The following is a 16,533-nucleotide window of genomic DNA, read 5'->3' as shown; positions in this document are numbered from 1 at the left end:
GGAAATGATTACAAGATTGTGGGGTCTGTCCTTGTCTATCTCATCCTCTCACCCCACACAGTCAATAGGCCCTATCATATCAAAATGTATCACATTTTATCAACAGCTGCTATGAAGGGTTGCTACTGTCCCATGGACTGAAATTGAATACTTTTTCTATCCTCACATTTCCCAGTCACCCAATACATATAGTGAATAAAAGCTCAGGACCTGGAGGCCAGGCAGGGTGGCTCATGCCTGTAATCCCAGGACTTTGGGAGGCTGACGTGGGTGCATCACTTGAGACCAGGAGTTCAAGACCAGTCTGCTCATGAGCTGAGATGGTGCCACAGCACTCCAGCCTGGGCGACAGAGAGAGACTATACCTAAAAAAAAAACCAAAAACTCAGGCCCTGAAGTCAGACAGATATAGGTTTTAATCCCAGTGCTGCCAGTACCTGGCTATGTATCTTTGGCCAAATCCCTTAATCTTTCTGAGCATCAGTTTCTAAAGGATGGGAGACAAACATTGTGTCAGATGACAGGCTAGGTTATGTTGCAATACCAATGCCAAAATCTCAGTGGCTTAACAATAGTTTATTTCCCACTCATTTTGGTAGGCAGCCTCTAAAATGGCTCCCAGAATCGCTTGAACCCGGGAGGCAGAGGTTGCAGTGAGCCAAGATTGTGCCACTGCACTCCAGCCTGGGTGATAGAGCAAGAGTCAGTCTCAAAATAAAGAAATAGCCTGGCTCATGCTTGTAATCCTGACACTTTGGGAGGCCAAGGCGGGCAGATCACCTGAGGTCAGGAGTTCGAAACCAGCCTGACCAACGTGGAGAAACCCCGTCTCTACTAAAAATACAAAATTAGCCAGGCGTGGTAGCGCATGCCTGTAATCCCAGCTACTCAGGAGGCTGAAGCAGAGAAACGCTTGAACCCAGGAGGTGGAGGTTGCTGTGAGCTGAGATTGCTCCATTGCACTCCAGCCTGGGCAACAAGAGCAAAAACTCCGTAAATAAATATGGTGGCTCACGCCTGTAATCCTGGCACTTTGGGAGGCTGAGGTAGGCGGATTATGAGGTCAGGAGATCGAGACCATCCTAGCTAATATGGTGAAACCCTGTCTCTACTAAAAATACAAAAAAAAAAAAAAATTAGCCAGGCGTGGTGGCACGCACCTGTAGTCCCAGCTACTCAGGAAGCTGAGGCAGGATAATCATCTGAACCCGGGAGGTGGAGGTTACAGTGAGCCGAGATCGTGCCACTGCACTCCAGCCCGGGTGACAGAGCGAGACTCCATCTCAAAAATAAATAAATAAAGAAACAAACAAAATAAAAAATAAAATAAAATGACTCCTAATAAACCCTGCCTCCTGTCATGCTTTTGGAACATCCCTGCTCTTGAGTATCAGCTACACCTAGCTACTCACTTCTAATGGATACACTATGGCAAAAGGGATGGGACATCAATTCCAAGATTAGGTTACAAAAAGCCTATGACTTTAGCATTACTTCTCTTCCCTTTCCCATTCCCTTCGCTATCCTCCTCCCCCTCCCGTCTCCCCCACTCCTCCCCCCTCCTGTTTTTTCTCTCTCTCAGAATCCATCTGCCATGTTCTGAGCTCCCTTATGGAGAAGCCCATGTGGCAAGCAACTGAGCAAGGCCCCTGGCCAATAGCCAGCAAGCAACTGAGCAAGGCCCCTGGCCAATAGCCAGCAAGCAACTGAGCAAGGCCCCTGGCCAATAGCCAGCAAGCAACTGAGCAAGGCCCCTGGCCAACAGACAGCAAGCAACTGAGGTCCTCAGTCAAGCAGCCTATGCATAGCTGAATCATTCCAGTGACCATGTAAATGAACTTGGAAACAGACTATTTCCAGTGAGCTTTCTGATGAGACCACAGCCCTAGATAATACCCAACTGCTGTCTTGTGTGAGACCTTGAGGCAGAGGCACCCAGCTAAGCCATGGCAGAATTCCTGAAACACAGAAATTGTGACATAATAACTGTTTGTGAAATAAAAAATGTTAAGCCTCTATGTTTGGGGGTAATTTGTTTTATTTTATATATATATATATAATTATATATATAAAATAAAACATATATACACAAACATATAAAATAAAACAAATATATTTATACACAAACAGACACACACACATACACATTTCCAATATGGGTTCAGAAGGGTGGTTAGTGGCTTGCCCATCCTATCCTCATGCCCTGACACTTAAAGCTCCCACCCAAAAGTGAAACCTGCCACTTCTACTTGTGTTTCAGTGGCCAAATAAAGTCACACTGCGATAACAAAATTCTAAGGGGGTGAAAGGAAAATAAATGGAATATTTGTGAACAGCCTGGAGGATTCTACAATAGCACCTGCCTGGAAGGATTATTGTGGAGACAAGGCCTACAAACTGCTCTAGAGCCAGGCGCAGTAATTCACACCTGTAATCCCAGCACTTTGGGAGGCCGAGGCAGGCAGATCACTTGAGGCCAGGAGTTTGAGACTAGCCTGGCCAAAATGGCAAAACCCTGTCTCTACTAAAAATACAAAAATTGGCTGGGCATGGTGACTCACACCTATAATCTCAGCACTTTGGGAGGCTGAGGTGGGCAGACTGCCTGCAGTCAGGAGTTTGAGACCAGTCTGGCCAACATGGTGAAACCCCGTCTCTACTAAAAATAAAAAAAGAAATTAGCCAGGCGTGGTGGTGTGTGCCTGTAATCCCAGCTACTTAGGAGGTTGAGGCAGGGGAATTGCTTGAACCAAGGAGGTGGAGGTTGCAGTGAGCCAAGATCGTGCCACTGCACTCCAGCCAGGGTGACAGAGCGAGACCCCATCTCAAAATAAATAAATAAATAGAAATGGAGAATGTGGAAGGTGTTTACAACAGTGCCTGACACTGTTCCTGCCTCTCCCCAAGTGCTATCTACTATTCCTTTTTTACAAGTCATCACTTGAAAAAATTTGCAGACATTACTGAATCCGAAAATGCTTTGCATTTAAAAATCTGGACAAATCTCAGATTGCTATAGACAAGCATTTCTCAAGTGAGACATACCAGGATCCTCCTCACTCACTATATTCTAGCTGCACTGGCATTTTTTTCTTTTCCTGAAACACACCAAGCTTGTTTGGATTTTAAGACCTTCGCCCACCATGCATATCCCTCTGTCTCCAACTCTGGCCCCATATCTCTCTTAACTGGCTCTTTCTCATCCTTGAGGGCTCAGAGAAGCATTTCCTGACCTTCCTATACCCCGATCGCCATGCTTTATTTTCTTCATAACACATATTACTATCCAAATTATGTATTTGCTTGCTTATTGTTTTACTCTCCAAACCAGAACTTCATATGACCCAGGACTTTCTGTCTTGTTCACAGACATATTCCCAGCATCTGGCAAAGCCTCGACACATATTTGATACAAATTAAATGTGTGTTCAAAGAACAAAAGAACAAAAGATTAAATGTATCATATCCACCCACCGCTGAGCCATCATTCCTTGTGAGGCATTCTTATGTAATTGCCAGATTTTACAAAAGTCTGGCTTAAAAAAAACTACAGGTTAGAGGGCTGGGCCTGGTGGCTTACGCCTGTAATACCAGGACTTTGGGAGGCTGAGGCAGGTGGATCACTAGGTCAGGAGATCGAGACCATCTTGCTAACACGGTGAAACCCCGTCTCTACTAAAAATACAAAAAAAAATTAGCCGGGCATGCTTGGGGGGACCTGTAGTCCCAGATACTTGGGAGGCTGAGGCAGGAGAATGACAGGAACCCAGGAGGCGGACCTTGCAGTGAGCCCAGATTGCGCCACTGCACTCCAGCCTGGGTGACAGAGCAAGACTCCATCTCAAAAGAAAAAAAATACGAGTTAGAGGCCAGGCACAGTGGCTCATCCCTGTAATCCCAGCACTTTGGGAGGCTGAGGTGGGCGGATCACCTGAGCTCAGGAGTTTGAGACCAGCCTGGCCAACATGGTGAAACCCATCTCTACTAAAAATACAAAAATTAGCCAGGCATGGTGGCACATGCCTGTAATCCCAGCTACTTGGGAGGCTGAGGCAGGAGAATCACTTGAACCTGGAAGGTAGAGATTGAGATGAGCCAAGATCACGCCACTGCACTCCAGCCTGGGTGACAGCAAGACTCTATAAAAAAACAAAACAAGGCTGGGCAAGGTGGCTCACGCCTGTAATCCCAGTACTTTGGGAGGCCAAGGCAGGCGGATCATGAGGTCAGGAGATCGAGACCATCCTGGCTAACGTGATGAAACCCCGTCTGTACTAAAAATACAAAAAATTAGCCGGGCACGGTGGCAGGCGCCTGTAGTCCCAGCTACTCGGGAGGCTGAGGCAGCAGAATGGCGTGAACCCGGGAGGCGGAGCTTGCAATGAGCCAAGATAGCGCCACTGCAGTCCGGCCTGGGCGAAAGAGTGAAACTCCATCTCAAAAACAAACAAACAAACAAACAAAAAACAAAAAAAAAACAAAGAAAAAACCAAGTTAGAATATATTCAGGTTTATCCCTATAATCATATCTCTTTCAGTCATTTGTTTTTGAGAGGAAAGAGAAGGGTGAAATTACTTTTAGCTGTTTTGAAATGAGTGTTATTTGCACGCTGGCTCACCTGGAGGCCACAGTGCAGATGCTCTCAGAATTTAGCACCATCAGAATTATCTGCAGGCTTGTTAAACTCAGATTTCTGGGAATCACCTTTTTTTTTTTTCAAGACAGGGTCTCACTCTCTTGCTGAGACTGGAGCGCAGTGGCACGATTTCAGCTCACCACATCCTTCACCTCCCAGGCTCAAGCGACTCTCCTGCCTCAGACTCCCAGGTAGCTGGGATTACAGGTGTGAGCCACTACTGCCTGGCTAATTTTTGTATAGGCGTGAGCATCTGTGCCCGGTTTCAGAGCTCTTGATATAGGAAGTCTACAGTGGGGTCCAAGAATGTGCGTTTCCAAGAAGATCCCAAATGACGCTGATGCTGCTGATTAGTGGAGTCACACTTTGAGAGCAGCTGCCACAACCTAAATAGGCAATAATAAATAAATAATCAAAGTATTATTAGTAGCTGTGGCTACTTTGAACTATTGTAGTGCTTTACTTATCTTCAACATTTTTGGCTTTCACCAAAATCCATGTATATCCATGGAAATGTGTCCCATAAGTCAAAATGTCTGTCTTGTGTGTTGCAAATGATCAAAGATTAAGGACCAACTGCTTCCATAGAATAATCAGGAGCATTTCCATCTTAGAGTACAAGTGCTACAGTCATTCATCTAAACATGTCTCAAGTTCACCAATTTATCCTGGTGAATTTATCTACACTTTTGAGAGAATTATTATTATTTATTTTAAAGAAACAGGGTCTTACTCTGTCACCCAGGCTGGGGTGCAGTGGCGAGACCATAGCTCAATGCAGCCTCAAATTCCTGGGCTCAAGTGGTCCTCCCACCTCAGCCTCCAGAGTAGCTGAGACAACAGGCATGCACCACCCCAACCAGCTAGTTTTTAAAATTTTTTTTGTAAAGACAAAGTCTGTTGTCTAGGCTGGTCTCAAACTCCTGGCAAGAGTATAACTATTAGCATTCAAGGTATAATTATTTAAAGTATAATTATTATTATTATATTTTATGTTGACTATTGCAATAGCTTCCTGTCTCCCAAGTTATCCACATGAAGCCAGATGAATCTTTTTAAAATGCAATTTTTGTTGTTGTTTTGTTTTTTTGAAGTTGAGTCTCTTTTTGTTGCCCAGTCTGGAGTGCAGTGGCCTGATCTCAGTTCACTGCAACCTCCAACTCCCGGGTTCAAGCGATTCTCCTGCTTCAGCTCCTGAGTAGCTGGGATTACAAGCACGCGCCACCACATGTGGCTATCGTTCGTATTTTTAGTAGAGACAGGATTTCATCTTACTGGCCAGGCTGCTCTCGAACTCCTGACCTCGTGATCCACCCACCTCAGCCTCTCAAAGTGCTGGGATTACAGGCGTGAGCCACCGCACCCGGTCCTAAAATGCAAATTTGATCCTACCACCTGCTTGCATAAAACTCTCCAGTCCTCCCAATCTTCTCAGGAAAAAGTTCAGTACCTTTAACACAGCTTACATGATCCGGCCCCTGTCCACCTTACAAACCACTCCCCTCCAACCACAAGGACATTCTTTCAGTTCTTCATTCTCAACTAGCATGCTCCTTTCACATGCAGGGTCTTAGCACCATACTGTCCTCTCACTCAGAAATTTTCTTCACCCTTATCTTATTAACTCTTCCTCTTTCTTTGTTGCTCAGTTTATGCCATTTCCTCAAGAAAGCCTTCCCTGTTTCGCCCAAGCCAGGTCAATCTCCTCTGTGACATCATTTTATAGAACCATGTTCCATTCCTTCAGACCACTAACTCCTTTTATCTAGGGTCTTCATGTGTTATCTGCAGGAGAGAAGGACCGAAACTGTTTTGTTTTGTTTTGTTTTGTTTTGTTTTGTTTGAGACAGATTCTTACTCTGTCGCCCAGGCTGGAGCACAGTGGTGCCATCTCGGCTCACTGCACCTCCACTTCCTGGGTTCAAGAGATTCTCCCACCTCAGCCTCCCGAGTAGTTGGGACTACAGGTACCCATCACCAAGCCCGGCTAATTTTGTAGTATTTTTAGTAGAGATGGCTTTTCACCATGTTGGCCAGGCTGGTGTCCAACTCCTGACCTCAAGTGATCCACTTGCTTCAGTCTCCCAAAGTGCTGGATTACAAGCATGAGCGACTGCACCAGGCCCCAAGACTGTTTTTACTACTAGTGTATTTCTAGTGCCTGGTACAATACATTGTAAGTGTCAGTAAACATACGTTGGATAAAATTTTAAAATGCATGTTTATTTTCTCAGTCCCTACTATGCAGCAAATCCTATGCTGGGCCCTAAAGGGGAATCAAAGTTAGTAAGAGAGATGCTTGACCTTAAGGAACTCCATGCCAGTTAGAAGCAATGAATCCGTAAACCAAAAGTATCTGAGACCAGTCTCAATCAATAGAGAAAGTTTATATTGCCAAGGTGAAGGATGCGATGATAACATGGCCTCAGGAGCTCCTCGGGACATGTGCCCAAGGTGGTCGGGTACAGTTTGGTTTTATACATTTTAGGGAGACATGAGTCATCAATCAATACATGTAAGATGTACATTGGTTAGTTCTGGAAAGACGGGCTAACTTGGGGCAGTTGGGGGGCTTCTACCTTATAGGTAGGCTTAAAGATTTTTTGATTGGTAATTGGTTGAAAGAGTTATTATCTAAAGACCTGGAAGTAAATAGAAAGGAATATCTGGGTTACGATTATAAGGGGTTGTGGAGACCAAGGTTTTACCATGCAGATGAGGCTTCCAGGTAGCAGGATTCAGACAGAATAGATTGTAAATATTTCTTATCAGTCTTGAGTCTACCAGTCCTAAGGTCTCTGTGTTGATGTTTGTGAGGCATGTCTGACTACCACTTCCCATCATGGCCTGAACTAGTTTTTCAGGATAAATTGGAATGTCCTTGGCTTCGGATAGGGTCCACCAGTCAGTTTGGGGGCTTAGACTTTTATTATTGGTTTACAGATATGACATGGACTATAGAGACACATTTCTGTAACAGAGTAGAAGTGCAACATGAGAAGAACAAAGTGCTTCAGGCGACAAGCGGAGGAGGGAGACATCAATCCCAGATGGGAAAAATCAATTCACTTTCTTTTTGTGTGTGGTGTTATTTATTTATTTATTTATTGCGGGGAAGGGATCGATTCATTCAACGTACATCTTGAATGAATAACTATAGTTCTTCCTATGTGCTATGCGCTGTCCTAAGTGTTTTATGTGGTTAAGGACACTAAGATTTTACAGATGGGGAAAACAATGCACACGACGGTCAAGTGACTCGCTCAAAGAGTCACACAGCTACTAAGTGGTAGAAAAGGCAGTTGAACCCAGGCTGCTTGGCTCCAGAGTCTAGTATCACGGAGAAACCCTCATGGGAGACGTGGCAACGAAGTCGTGCTTCATTTAAGTATCTGTCCAGGTGGAAAACCGCAGGGCCTCTCTAGCAAAATCCAGAACCAGAAAATACTTGCTTAATTATGAGTTTCGTTCCTTCCTTTGCCCACTATCCCCATTTAACGTGCGGAGGGATTTCAGAAGTGCAGTGAATAAAGAAGCCGGGGACTATGGAACGCTAATCTCCGGGTACGGCGAATTGAGGCTGTTTCCATGGAAACAGTAACGGGTTGGCAGCTAGGTATATTCTCGCGGTGCTTGAACCAGCGGAAGTGACGTCGCCGCTCCGAGGACCTCAGGTGGATCGCTGCGGCCCCTCCTCCCAGAGCGGCAGCCTTTTCCCGCGCGTGCTGTCTTCGCCGCTCAGGCAGCCGGGGGGGAAAACATGGCGTCTGCCCTGGAGCAGTTCGTGAACAGTGTCCGACAGCTCTCGGCTCAAGGTGAGGCCCTAGGCCGCCGGACTGGGCATGGGCGGGTACCGGAGGCGGGCCTGGATCCCCAGGCGCCAGCACGGACGGCTGGGACAGCCCTTTTAGTCCTGAGACTCTTCTCCGGGGCCGGGCTCGGGGTTGCGGCGTTTAGATCAGGGAAGGATCGAGTGCGGCCGAGTGTAGGCAGCCCCCTCGCGCTCCGCTGTCCTCGCCGGCCGGCCTCCCCTCCGTCGGGCCGCCGGGAGCCCCCTCCCCCCGGTCTGGGCCCCTTCCACCGGGCGCTTTGCTTGACAGTTTGGGGGCGTGACTTCCGCCAGGAGCCATCTCGGGCGACTATTGGTTCCTTCTGTCTCTCTTGCCTTCGGTGATTGGCGTACCGCCATGTCATCTTTGCCGCTGCTCCGCCGCTTGCTGACTAGGCCGCCTGGAGCGGGAGGGAGTCCATTCTGGGTGCCTTGGCTCTGCGGCTCGCCTCGGCCAGCTCCTCCGCTGCCAGGCGGCGCACGCTCGGGAACCTGTGCGCCTATTTTGGTCCTACAGAATGCTGCGGAAGCTCTCGCTCGTAGGACTCCATTTCTTTGTGTTTTTTAGCCGAGGCTGGAGTGCAGTGGCGCGATCTCGGCTCACTGCAACCTCAGCCTCCCGGCTTCAAGCGATTCTCCCGTCTCAGCCTCCCGAGTAGCTGCGATTACAGGCGCCCGCCAGCTCACACGGCTTTTTTTTTTTTTTTTTTTTTTTTGAGACGGAGTCTCACTCTGTCTCCAACGCTGGAGTGCAGTGGCGCGATCTCGGCTCACCTCAACCTCCGCCTCCGAGGTTCAAGCGACTCTCCTGCCTCAGCCTCCCGAGTAGCTGGGATTACAGGCGCCTGCCTGGCTGATTTTTGTATTTTTAGTGGAGACAGGGTTTCACCATGTTGGCCTGGCTGCTCTCGAACTCTTGACCTCAGGTGATCCACTGGCCTCGGCCTCCCAAAATGCTGGGATTACAGGCATGAGCCACCGCGGCCAGCCCACGCGGCTGATTTTTTCATATTTTTAGTAGAGATGGGGTTTTTACCATGTTGGCCAGGCTGGTTTCGAACTCCTTACCTGAAGTGATCCGCCTACCTCGTCTTCCCAAAGTGCTAGGATTACAGGCGTGAGCCACTGCGCCCGGCCAAGACTCCATTTCTAGGGGTAGAGTTGTGATGATTTTGCTCTCACTTTCCAGGTTGTTTGGTTCATTCATTGCATATGAATGTACCGAATTCTGGACCTGAAATTAGAATGATTAGATGCTGGCTGTGAAGGCCCCTTTAACTATCCCGTGCTTCAGTTTCTTCGTCTGCAAAATAAGTCCCTAGTTTATATAGAGTTGTGAAGATTCAACGAGAGGAACCATGTAAAAGCACTTGGAACAGTGCCTGTCATAAGGGGTGCAATAAATACAGCTGCAAATTATTGTTACCGTCATTAATTGTGAAGTTCTAGGAGCTGCATGACCTTGGACAAATCACCTTTAATCTCTGAGTCTTTTGCATCTCCGTTGTAAAAATGGAGGGGTGCTTTTACCTCACTGGTGTAAGACAAATGATCTGATAATGGAGCTGCACTTAATAAGAATTCTTCCTCTTTTTCCTTTTTATTAATAGAAATTAGGTTCACAGGGAAGGCACAGGCTTGCCTCTTCTATGACTAAAGGAACCACTGGTTTGTTAATTTATGCCACAAATACTTAGTGTTCTCCTTCCTGGGGTGTAGTGTAGTTAGAAGCTTCAGGTTGAAATCCTGTCTCGGTCACTTCTTGTGTGAGCCACTTAATTTCCCTGGGCCAATTTTCTTAATTACAAAACAGAACTAGCTGTTGTGGGCATCAGGTTATAGGATGCTATAGGAACAGTCTGCTAGACAGAGATAAATATGGTAACTTTCATTACCTCACACTCACTGGATAGGAAATCTTTGAGTTTCAGGCCAGGCGCAGTGGCTCACTCCTGTAATTCCAGCACTTTGGGAGGCCAAGGCGGGCGGATCATCTGAGGTCAGGAGTTCTAGACCAGCCTGGCCAACATGGCGAAACCCCGTCTCTACTAAAAATGCAAAATTAGCCAGGCATGGTGGCAGGCGCCTGTAATCTCGGCTACTCGGGAGGCTGAGGAAGGAGAACTGCTTGAACCTGGGAGGTGGAGGTTGCGGTGAGCTGAGATTGTGCCACTGCACTCCAGCCTGGGCAACAAGAGCGAAACTCTGTTTCAAAAAAATTTTTTAAAAAAGTAAAAATCAAAAAAGGAAATCTTTGAGTTCCTGTTTTCTCTGCTCTTCTTCAGAATTTTCTAATGTAAACCTCAAGAGAATATTATAATATTCAGCTTTTTCTAATTAGAATTTTATTGGCCCTCACGCCTGTAATCCCAGCACTTTGGGAGGCTGAGGCGGGCGGATCACGAGGTCAGGAGATCGAGACCATCCTGGCTAACACGGTGAAACCCCATCTCTACTAAAAGTACAAAAAATTAGCCAGGCGCGGTGGCGGGCGCCTGTAGTCCCAGCTACTCGGGAGGCTGAGGCAGGAGAATGGCATGAACCCGGGAGGTGGAGCTTGCAGTGAGCCAAGATGGCGCCGCTGCACTGCAGGCTGGGTGACAGAGCAAGACTCCTTCTCAAAAAAAAAAAAAGAATTTCATTGGCATCTCTGGTTGCACTGATTTCAAATGCACTCTGTGACACTTAAGCTTTTTTTTTTCACTCTGCCCTTGGCCCTGCACTAATTAATTATCTGGTGATTTCATAGTGACCCAGCTTTTATTTCAGTCTCAACTTGGCACTGGTTGTTAAGTAGTAGAGAACTAATGGATTGCAATGCTTATTTCTGGGTGTTACAAATTATTGTTAATATATTTAGAGTAGTGGGTTACAAAGGCAAATTATTCAACTGGAAGTTACTTCATACCTACCAGTGAGATCTGTAATACAATGATGATGAGTTGGTATTTTCCAGTTAAATCTGTGTGATCTCAAGAGGTGACACCTGATAAGATCACAGCTGTTTTATTCTTGTTTTGTAATGCATGTATAATAATGATATATTTCCTTTGCTTTCAGTAAAACGTATCAAATTGAAAAGTGTTAAATTATCAAAAGTACCTAGCTACAGTCACTTGTATTTTAAGCATTATACTATGTTGTATTCTTTTAGTAAGGAAAAGATTATGCAGTTGCTCTGTAGAAATAGAGAAGTTGGAAACTTGAGGTTAATGCCCATGGACTTAAATATATCCTCACTGTTACCAGAAAGACAGCTAGAGTGTGACCATGGTATCTGTCATGACAGTAATTGTCAAAATTGATGGGTCTACTTCAAGGTACCAATTCAGGCCTATTTTTTTTTCCCCCAAGGCGGAGTCTTGCTCTGTTGCCCAGGCTGGAGTACAGTGGCACAATCTCAGCTCACTGCAACCTCCGTCTCCCGGGTTCAAGGATTGTCCCAGGTTAAAGGATTCTCCCACCTCAGCCTCCCGAGTAGCTGAGATTACAGGTGTGTGCCACCACACCCAGCTAATTTTTGTATTTTTAGTAGAGACAGGGTTTCACCATGTTGGCCAGCCTGGTCTTGAACTCCTGACCTCGAGAGATCTGCCCACCTTATCCTCCCAGAGTGCTGGGATTACAGGTGTGAGCCACAGCACCTGGCTGAGGCCTAATTATTAATAGATTCTGTGCCTTAGTTGTTAAAATGTAGCATTGCAGGCTGAGTGTGGTGGCTCATGCCTCTAATCTCAGCACTTTGGGAGGCCAAGGCGGGAAGATTGCTTGAGCCCAGGAGTTAGAGACCAGACTGGGCAACATAGCGAGACCCCTGTCTCTACAAAAAACTTAAAAAATAAGATGGGCACGGTGACGTACACCTGTAGTTCCAGCTACTCGGGAGGCTAAGGTGGGAGGATTGCTTGAGCCCAGGAGATGGAGGCTGTGTCAAGCTGTGATCACACCACTGCATTGCAGCCTGGGCGACAGAATGAGACCCTATCTCAAAAAACAAAACAAAACAAACATAGTATTGCAGTATAGGGGAAAAATAGATCAATTAGGAGATTAATTCAACAAGTAGCTGCTTGATGAACTGCTAAGCAGGTGATGTATTCTAGAGCTGGAGAAAGGGACAATCCCTCCACCTTAGTTTACTGAATTACCTAACCACTACAGTCCCATGCGAGGCAGAGAGGGCAGATACCCAGCTTAGCCATGGGGAAGGGAGCTGAGATGAGGGTCTAGAGACGCCACAAGTTGATTGCTGAATGCTGGATGAGGCTCAGTCAGGTAGCAGAGGATGTGGGGGAGAAGGACAGAGAACAGCATGTGTAGAAGCATAAAGGAGAGAAGATAGAATGTAGACTTTCTGAGCTTGCTGTGATCGAAGAGTAGGTGTGTGAGGGGAAGTAGCAGGAGATAAAGCTGGAAAGGTAGCAGGGACCAGTTACTGAAGGGCCTTAGTCCAGGCTGAGGCGTTCGCACTTCTTAAAGTCATTGGAATAACTCGATTGAATGCACAGTTTAGAACAGACAGTACTAATATGGAGTGCGGGTTGTAGGAGAGAAAGATCACAGTAGGCAGACCGTTTAGAAGATTTATGATGTAGGCTGGGCGTGGTGGATCACGAGGTCAGAAGTTCAAGACCAGCCTGGCCAAGAAGGTGAAACCCATCTCTACTAAAAATACAAAAAAATTAGCCAGGTGCAGTGGCAGGCACCTGTAATCCCAGCTACTTGGGAGGCTGAGGCAGGAGAATTGCTTGAATTCGGAGGGCAGAGGTTGCAGTGAGCCGAGATCGCGCCACTGCACTCCAGCCTGGGCAACAGAGTGAAACTCCGTCTTAAAAAAAAAAAAAAAAAAGCTTTCTGATGCAGTCCAGACAAAAAATGATGAGGATCTGAATTAGGGCAGAGAGGGGAGAGAGAAAGAAACGGAGCTGAGAGACTTAGGAAGTAAAACTAAATCATTTGGATGCAGAGAGCTGTTAATAGTAATGTGCGTTTCTGGCTTGGGAGACTAGAAAACAAAATGGAGAAAAAGGTGAAACATTCAGGGTCAGAGAGAAGTGGGAGGTCCAGTGTAATCTAATTTGTTTTGAGACCACAAACAGGTTGTTTCACTCCTCTGGTCCTTCTGGATCCTCATCCGAAGTGAAGGAGATTAAGAATCATTTTGGGGAACTTCAGGCTCTGAAGTACAAAGTTGTGGTTAGAGTTCCATTAGTTTGGTTAGTGCTGTAGCTGAAATGCAATAGTGTTGTTCCTGTTTTCTAGGGCAAATGACACAGCTTTGTGAACTGATCAACAAGAGTGGGGAACTCCTTGCGAAGAACTTATCCCATCTGGACACTGTGCTCGGGGCTCTGGATGTACAAGAACACTCCTTGGGCGTCCTTGCTGTTTTGTAAGGGGCATCTTCTTTTATAGTTTTGTGCTTGTTAAAACGGAACACTCTGCACTTTCTGACTTTATTTTTATTTATTTATATTTTTTGAGATGGAGTTTCACTCTGTCGCCCAGGCTGGAGTGCGGTGGCGCAATCTCAGCACACTGCAAGCTCCGCCTCCCGGGTTCACGCCATTCTCTTGCCTCAGCCTCTTGAGTAGCTGGAACTACAGGCACTCGCCACCCGCCCCAGCTAATTTTTGTATTTTTAGTAGAGACAGGGTTTCACCGTGTTAGCCAGGATGATCTTGATCTCCTGACCTTGTGATCCGCCCACCTTGGCCTCCCAAAGTGCTGGGATTACAGGTGTGAGCCACCACGCCCAGCCCTGGCTTTATTTTTATTTATTTATTTTTTGGTGTAGAAAGTAAACCATTGTAAATAACATTGAACTCTTTTGCAAAACTGAAGTTATAGCAGTTACAGTTTATTCATTCCAGCTAATCATTGCTTGTTATATTTTGTTCAATTTTATCATTTTTAAAAACACGGTGGCTCACGCCTATAATCCCAGTACTTTGGGAGGCCAAGGCGGGTGGATCACCTGAGGTCAGGATTTCAAGACCAGCCTGACCAATCGGGTGAAACCCCGTCTCTACTAAAAATGCAAAAATTAGCCGGGCGTGGTGGCGGGTGCCTGTAATCCCACCTATTTGGGAGGCTGAGACAGGAGAATTGCTTGAACCCAGGAGGCAGAGGTTGCAGTGAGCTGAGATCGTGCCACTGCACTCCAGCCCAGGTGACAGAGTGAGACTCTGTCTCAAAAAAAAAAAAAAACTCCTTTATGTTTATACAAATCCTGAAAATTTGTTTTAAACAATGGCCATCTCAATTGTGGGGACTATAGTTTGCATTTATCTGAGTACTTTTTTCCATGTAATCCATAGGATTGTCCACATTTTCCAAATTAAAAAGAAGTTCAGAAGAGTACTGCCACAGGGCATGGCAAAATACATTGAATGAAAATATCGGCTGGGCACAGTTGCTCATAATCCCAACACTTTGGGAGGCCAAGGTCGGAGCATCATTTGAGGCCAGGAGTTTGAGACCAGCCTAGGCAACATAATAAGGCCCTATCTCTGCAAAGAATAAAAAGATTAGCTGGGTGTAGTGGTACATGCCTGTAGTCCTAGCTTCTCAAGATGCTGAGGTGGGAGGATTGCTTGAGCCCAGGAGTTCAAGGCTTCAGGAAGCTACAATTAAGCCATTGCACTCCAGCCTGCATGACAAAATGAGACCTTTTCTCAAAAAAAGTATCAAAGATCCAAAGCAACATTGCTTAGAATTCCCTTCAAACAAATTTAAGCTATTTAAGACCAAATTAAATAGACCTTATTTTAATTGGGGTTCCTTGTAACTGTGTACTTGACAGTAGAATTCTTTTTTTCTTGATGTTATAGTATTATAAATTGGGATATTGTGGTTGTCATGACATTTGAAATGATATAAATAAACTGAGAAGAAACTGACTTAAAGTGAGAGTCTGGCTTCACTTACGCTGGGATTCCTGAGACAAAGGTATGTGTCCGGAGCAGAGTTTAGAGAAGAAGCTTTGTCAGAATGGAAGGATCTAGAGTTATGCTCTGCAGTATGGTGGCCACTAGCCATATGCAGCTATTTAAATTAAAATTAAAGATTCAGGTGCACTTGCCATGTTTCAAGTACTCAGTAGCCACATGTGGTCACATGTCCTTGTCTTAGCACAGGTTTGTAACATTTTCACCACTGCAGATAGTTCTATTGGACAGTGCTGGTAAGGATTTCTACTGTCTGTATTTTCTTATTTATATGAAAGAGCAGATGCTGGGCACAGTGGCTCACACCTGTAATCCTAGCACTTTGGGAGGCTCTGTTTGAGACCATCCTGGGAAACATAGCAAAACCCCATCTCTACAGAAAAAAAAAGTGACCAGGTATGGTGGCTTATGCCTGTAATCCCAGGACTTTGGGAGGCTGAGATGGGCAGATTGCTTGAGCTCAGGAGTTCAAGACCAGCCTGGGAAACATGGTGAAACCCTGTCTTTACAAAAAAACCACAAAAATTAGGCGGGCGTGGTGTTGTACACCTGTGGTCCTGGCTACTCAGGAGGCTGAGGTTGGAAGATCACTTGAGTCCAGGAGATTGAAGCTGCAGTGAGCTGTGCTCCTGCCACTGAACTCCTGACTGATGACAGAACAAGACCTTGTCCCCCCAAAAGAAAAAAAGTTAGCCGGGTGTGGTGGCACATGGCCGTGGTCCCAGCTACCCAGGAGGCTGAAGTGGAAGGATTGCTTGCGCCTGGGAGTTCGAGGCTACAGTGAGCTATGCTTGCACCACTGCACTTCAGCCTAAGTGACATCAAGATCCTATCTCAAAAAAGAACAGAGAGCATGCATGTTTTATACACACATAAACTCACATATACATGTATATCAGGTGAGTAATGGACATGAAAGCATTTTGAAGCTATAAGGTGTTTACCGTTGTATATGTTAGATAAGGTATGGAAAGAACCCTGAGCTTCTGGCTGAGGACCCTGGTTTTGAATCTACATATTCTTCCAATTTTGGGTTGTGGGGCCCTGAGCTTCTTCATATTTGTATTTATAAACTGGCAGTCACAATTCCTCACTGACCTATTGTGAACCCCAAATG

At 46.0% G+C, this 16,533-nt stretch overlaps 1 protein-coding gene across 7 annotated transcripts in view; it reads left to right on the top strand.

The window, feature by feature from the left end:
• Positions 1-8,255: 8,255 nt before the first annotated feature.
• COPS3 (COP9 signalosome subunit 3) overlaps positions 8,256-16,533 on the top strand; it is a 36,509-nt gene continuing 28,231 nt past the window's right edge. For 2 of the 7 annotated variants that reach the window (XM_063617791.1, XM_055240910.2), the window contains exons 1-2: positions 8,296-8,452; positions 13,729-13,858. In XM_063617791.1, coding sequence (XP_063473861.1) covers positions 8,398-8,452; positions 13,729-13,858 — 185 coding nt within the window. In that variant the 5' untranslated portion in view covers positions 8,296-8,397. Of the gene's footprint in view, positions 8,453-13,709; positions 13,859-16,533 lie in introns of all 7 variants that reach the window. The other 5 variants (XM_055240909.2, XM_063617789.1, XM_063617790.1 and 2 more) reach the window with 5 other exon arrangements.

This window comes from Symphalangus syndactylus, chromosome 14 (assembly GCF_028878055.3).
Source record: "Symphalangus syndactylus isolate Jambi chromosome 14, NHGRI_mSymSyn1-v2.1_pri, whole genome shotgun sequence".
Lineage (NCBI taxonomy): Eukaryota > Metazoa > Chordata > Mammalia > Primates > Hylobatidae > Symphalangus > Symphalangus syndactylus.
This window is presented reverse-complemented; position numbering and strand designations above follow the sequence as displayed.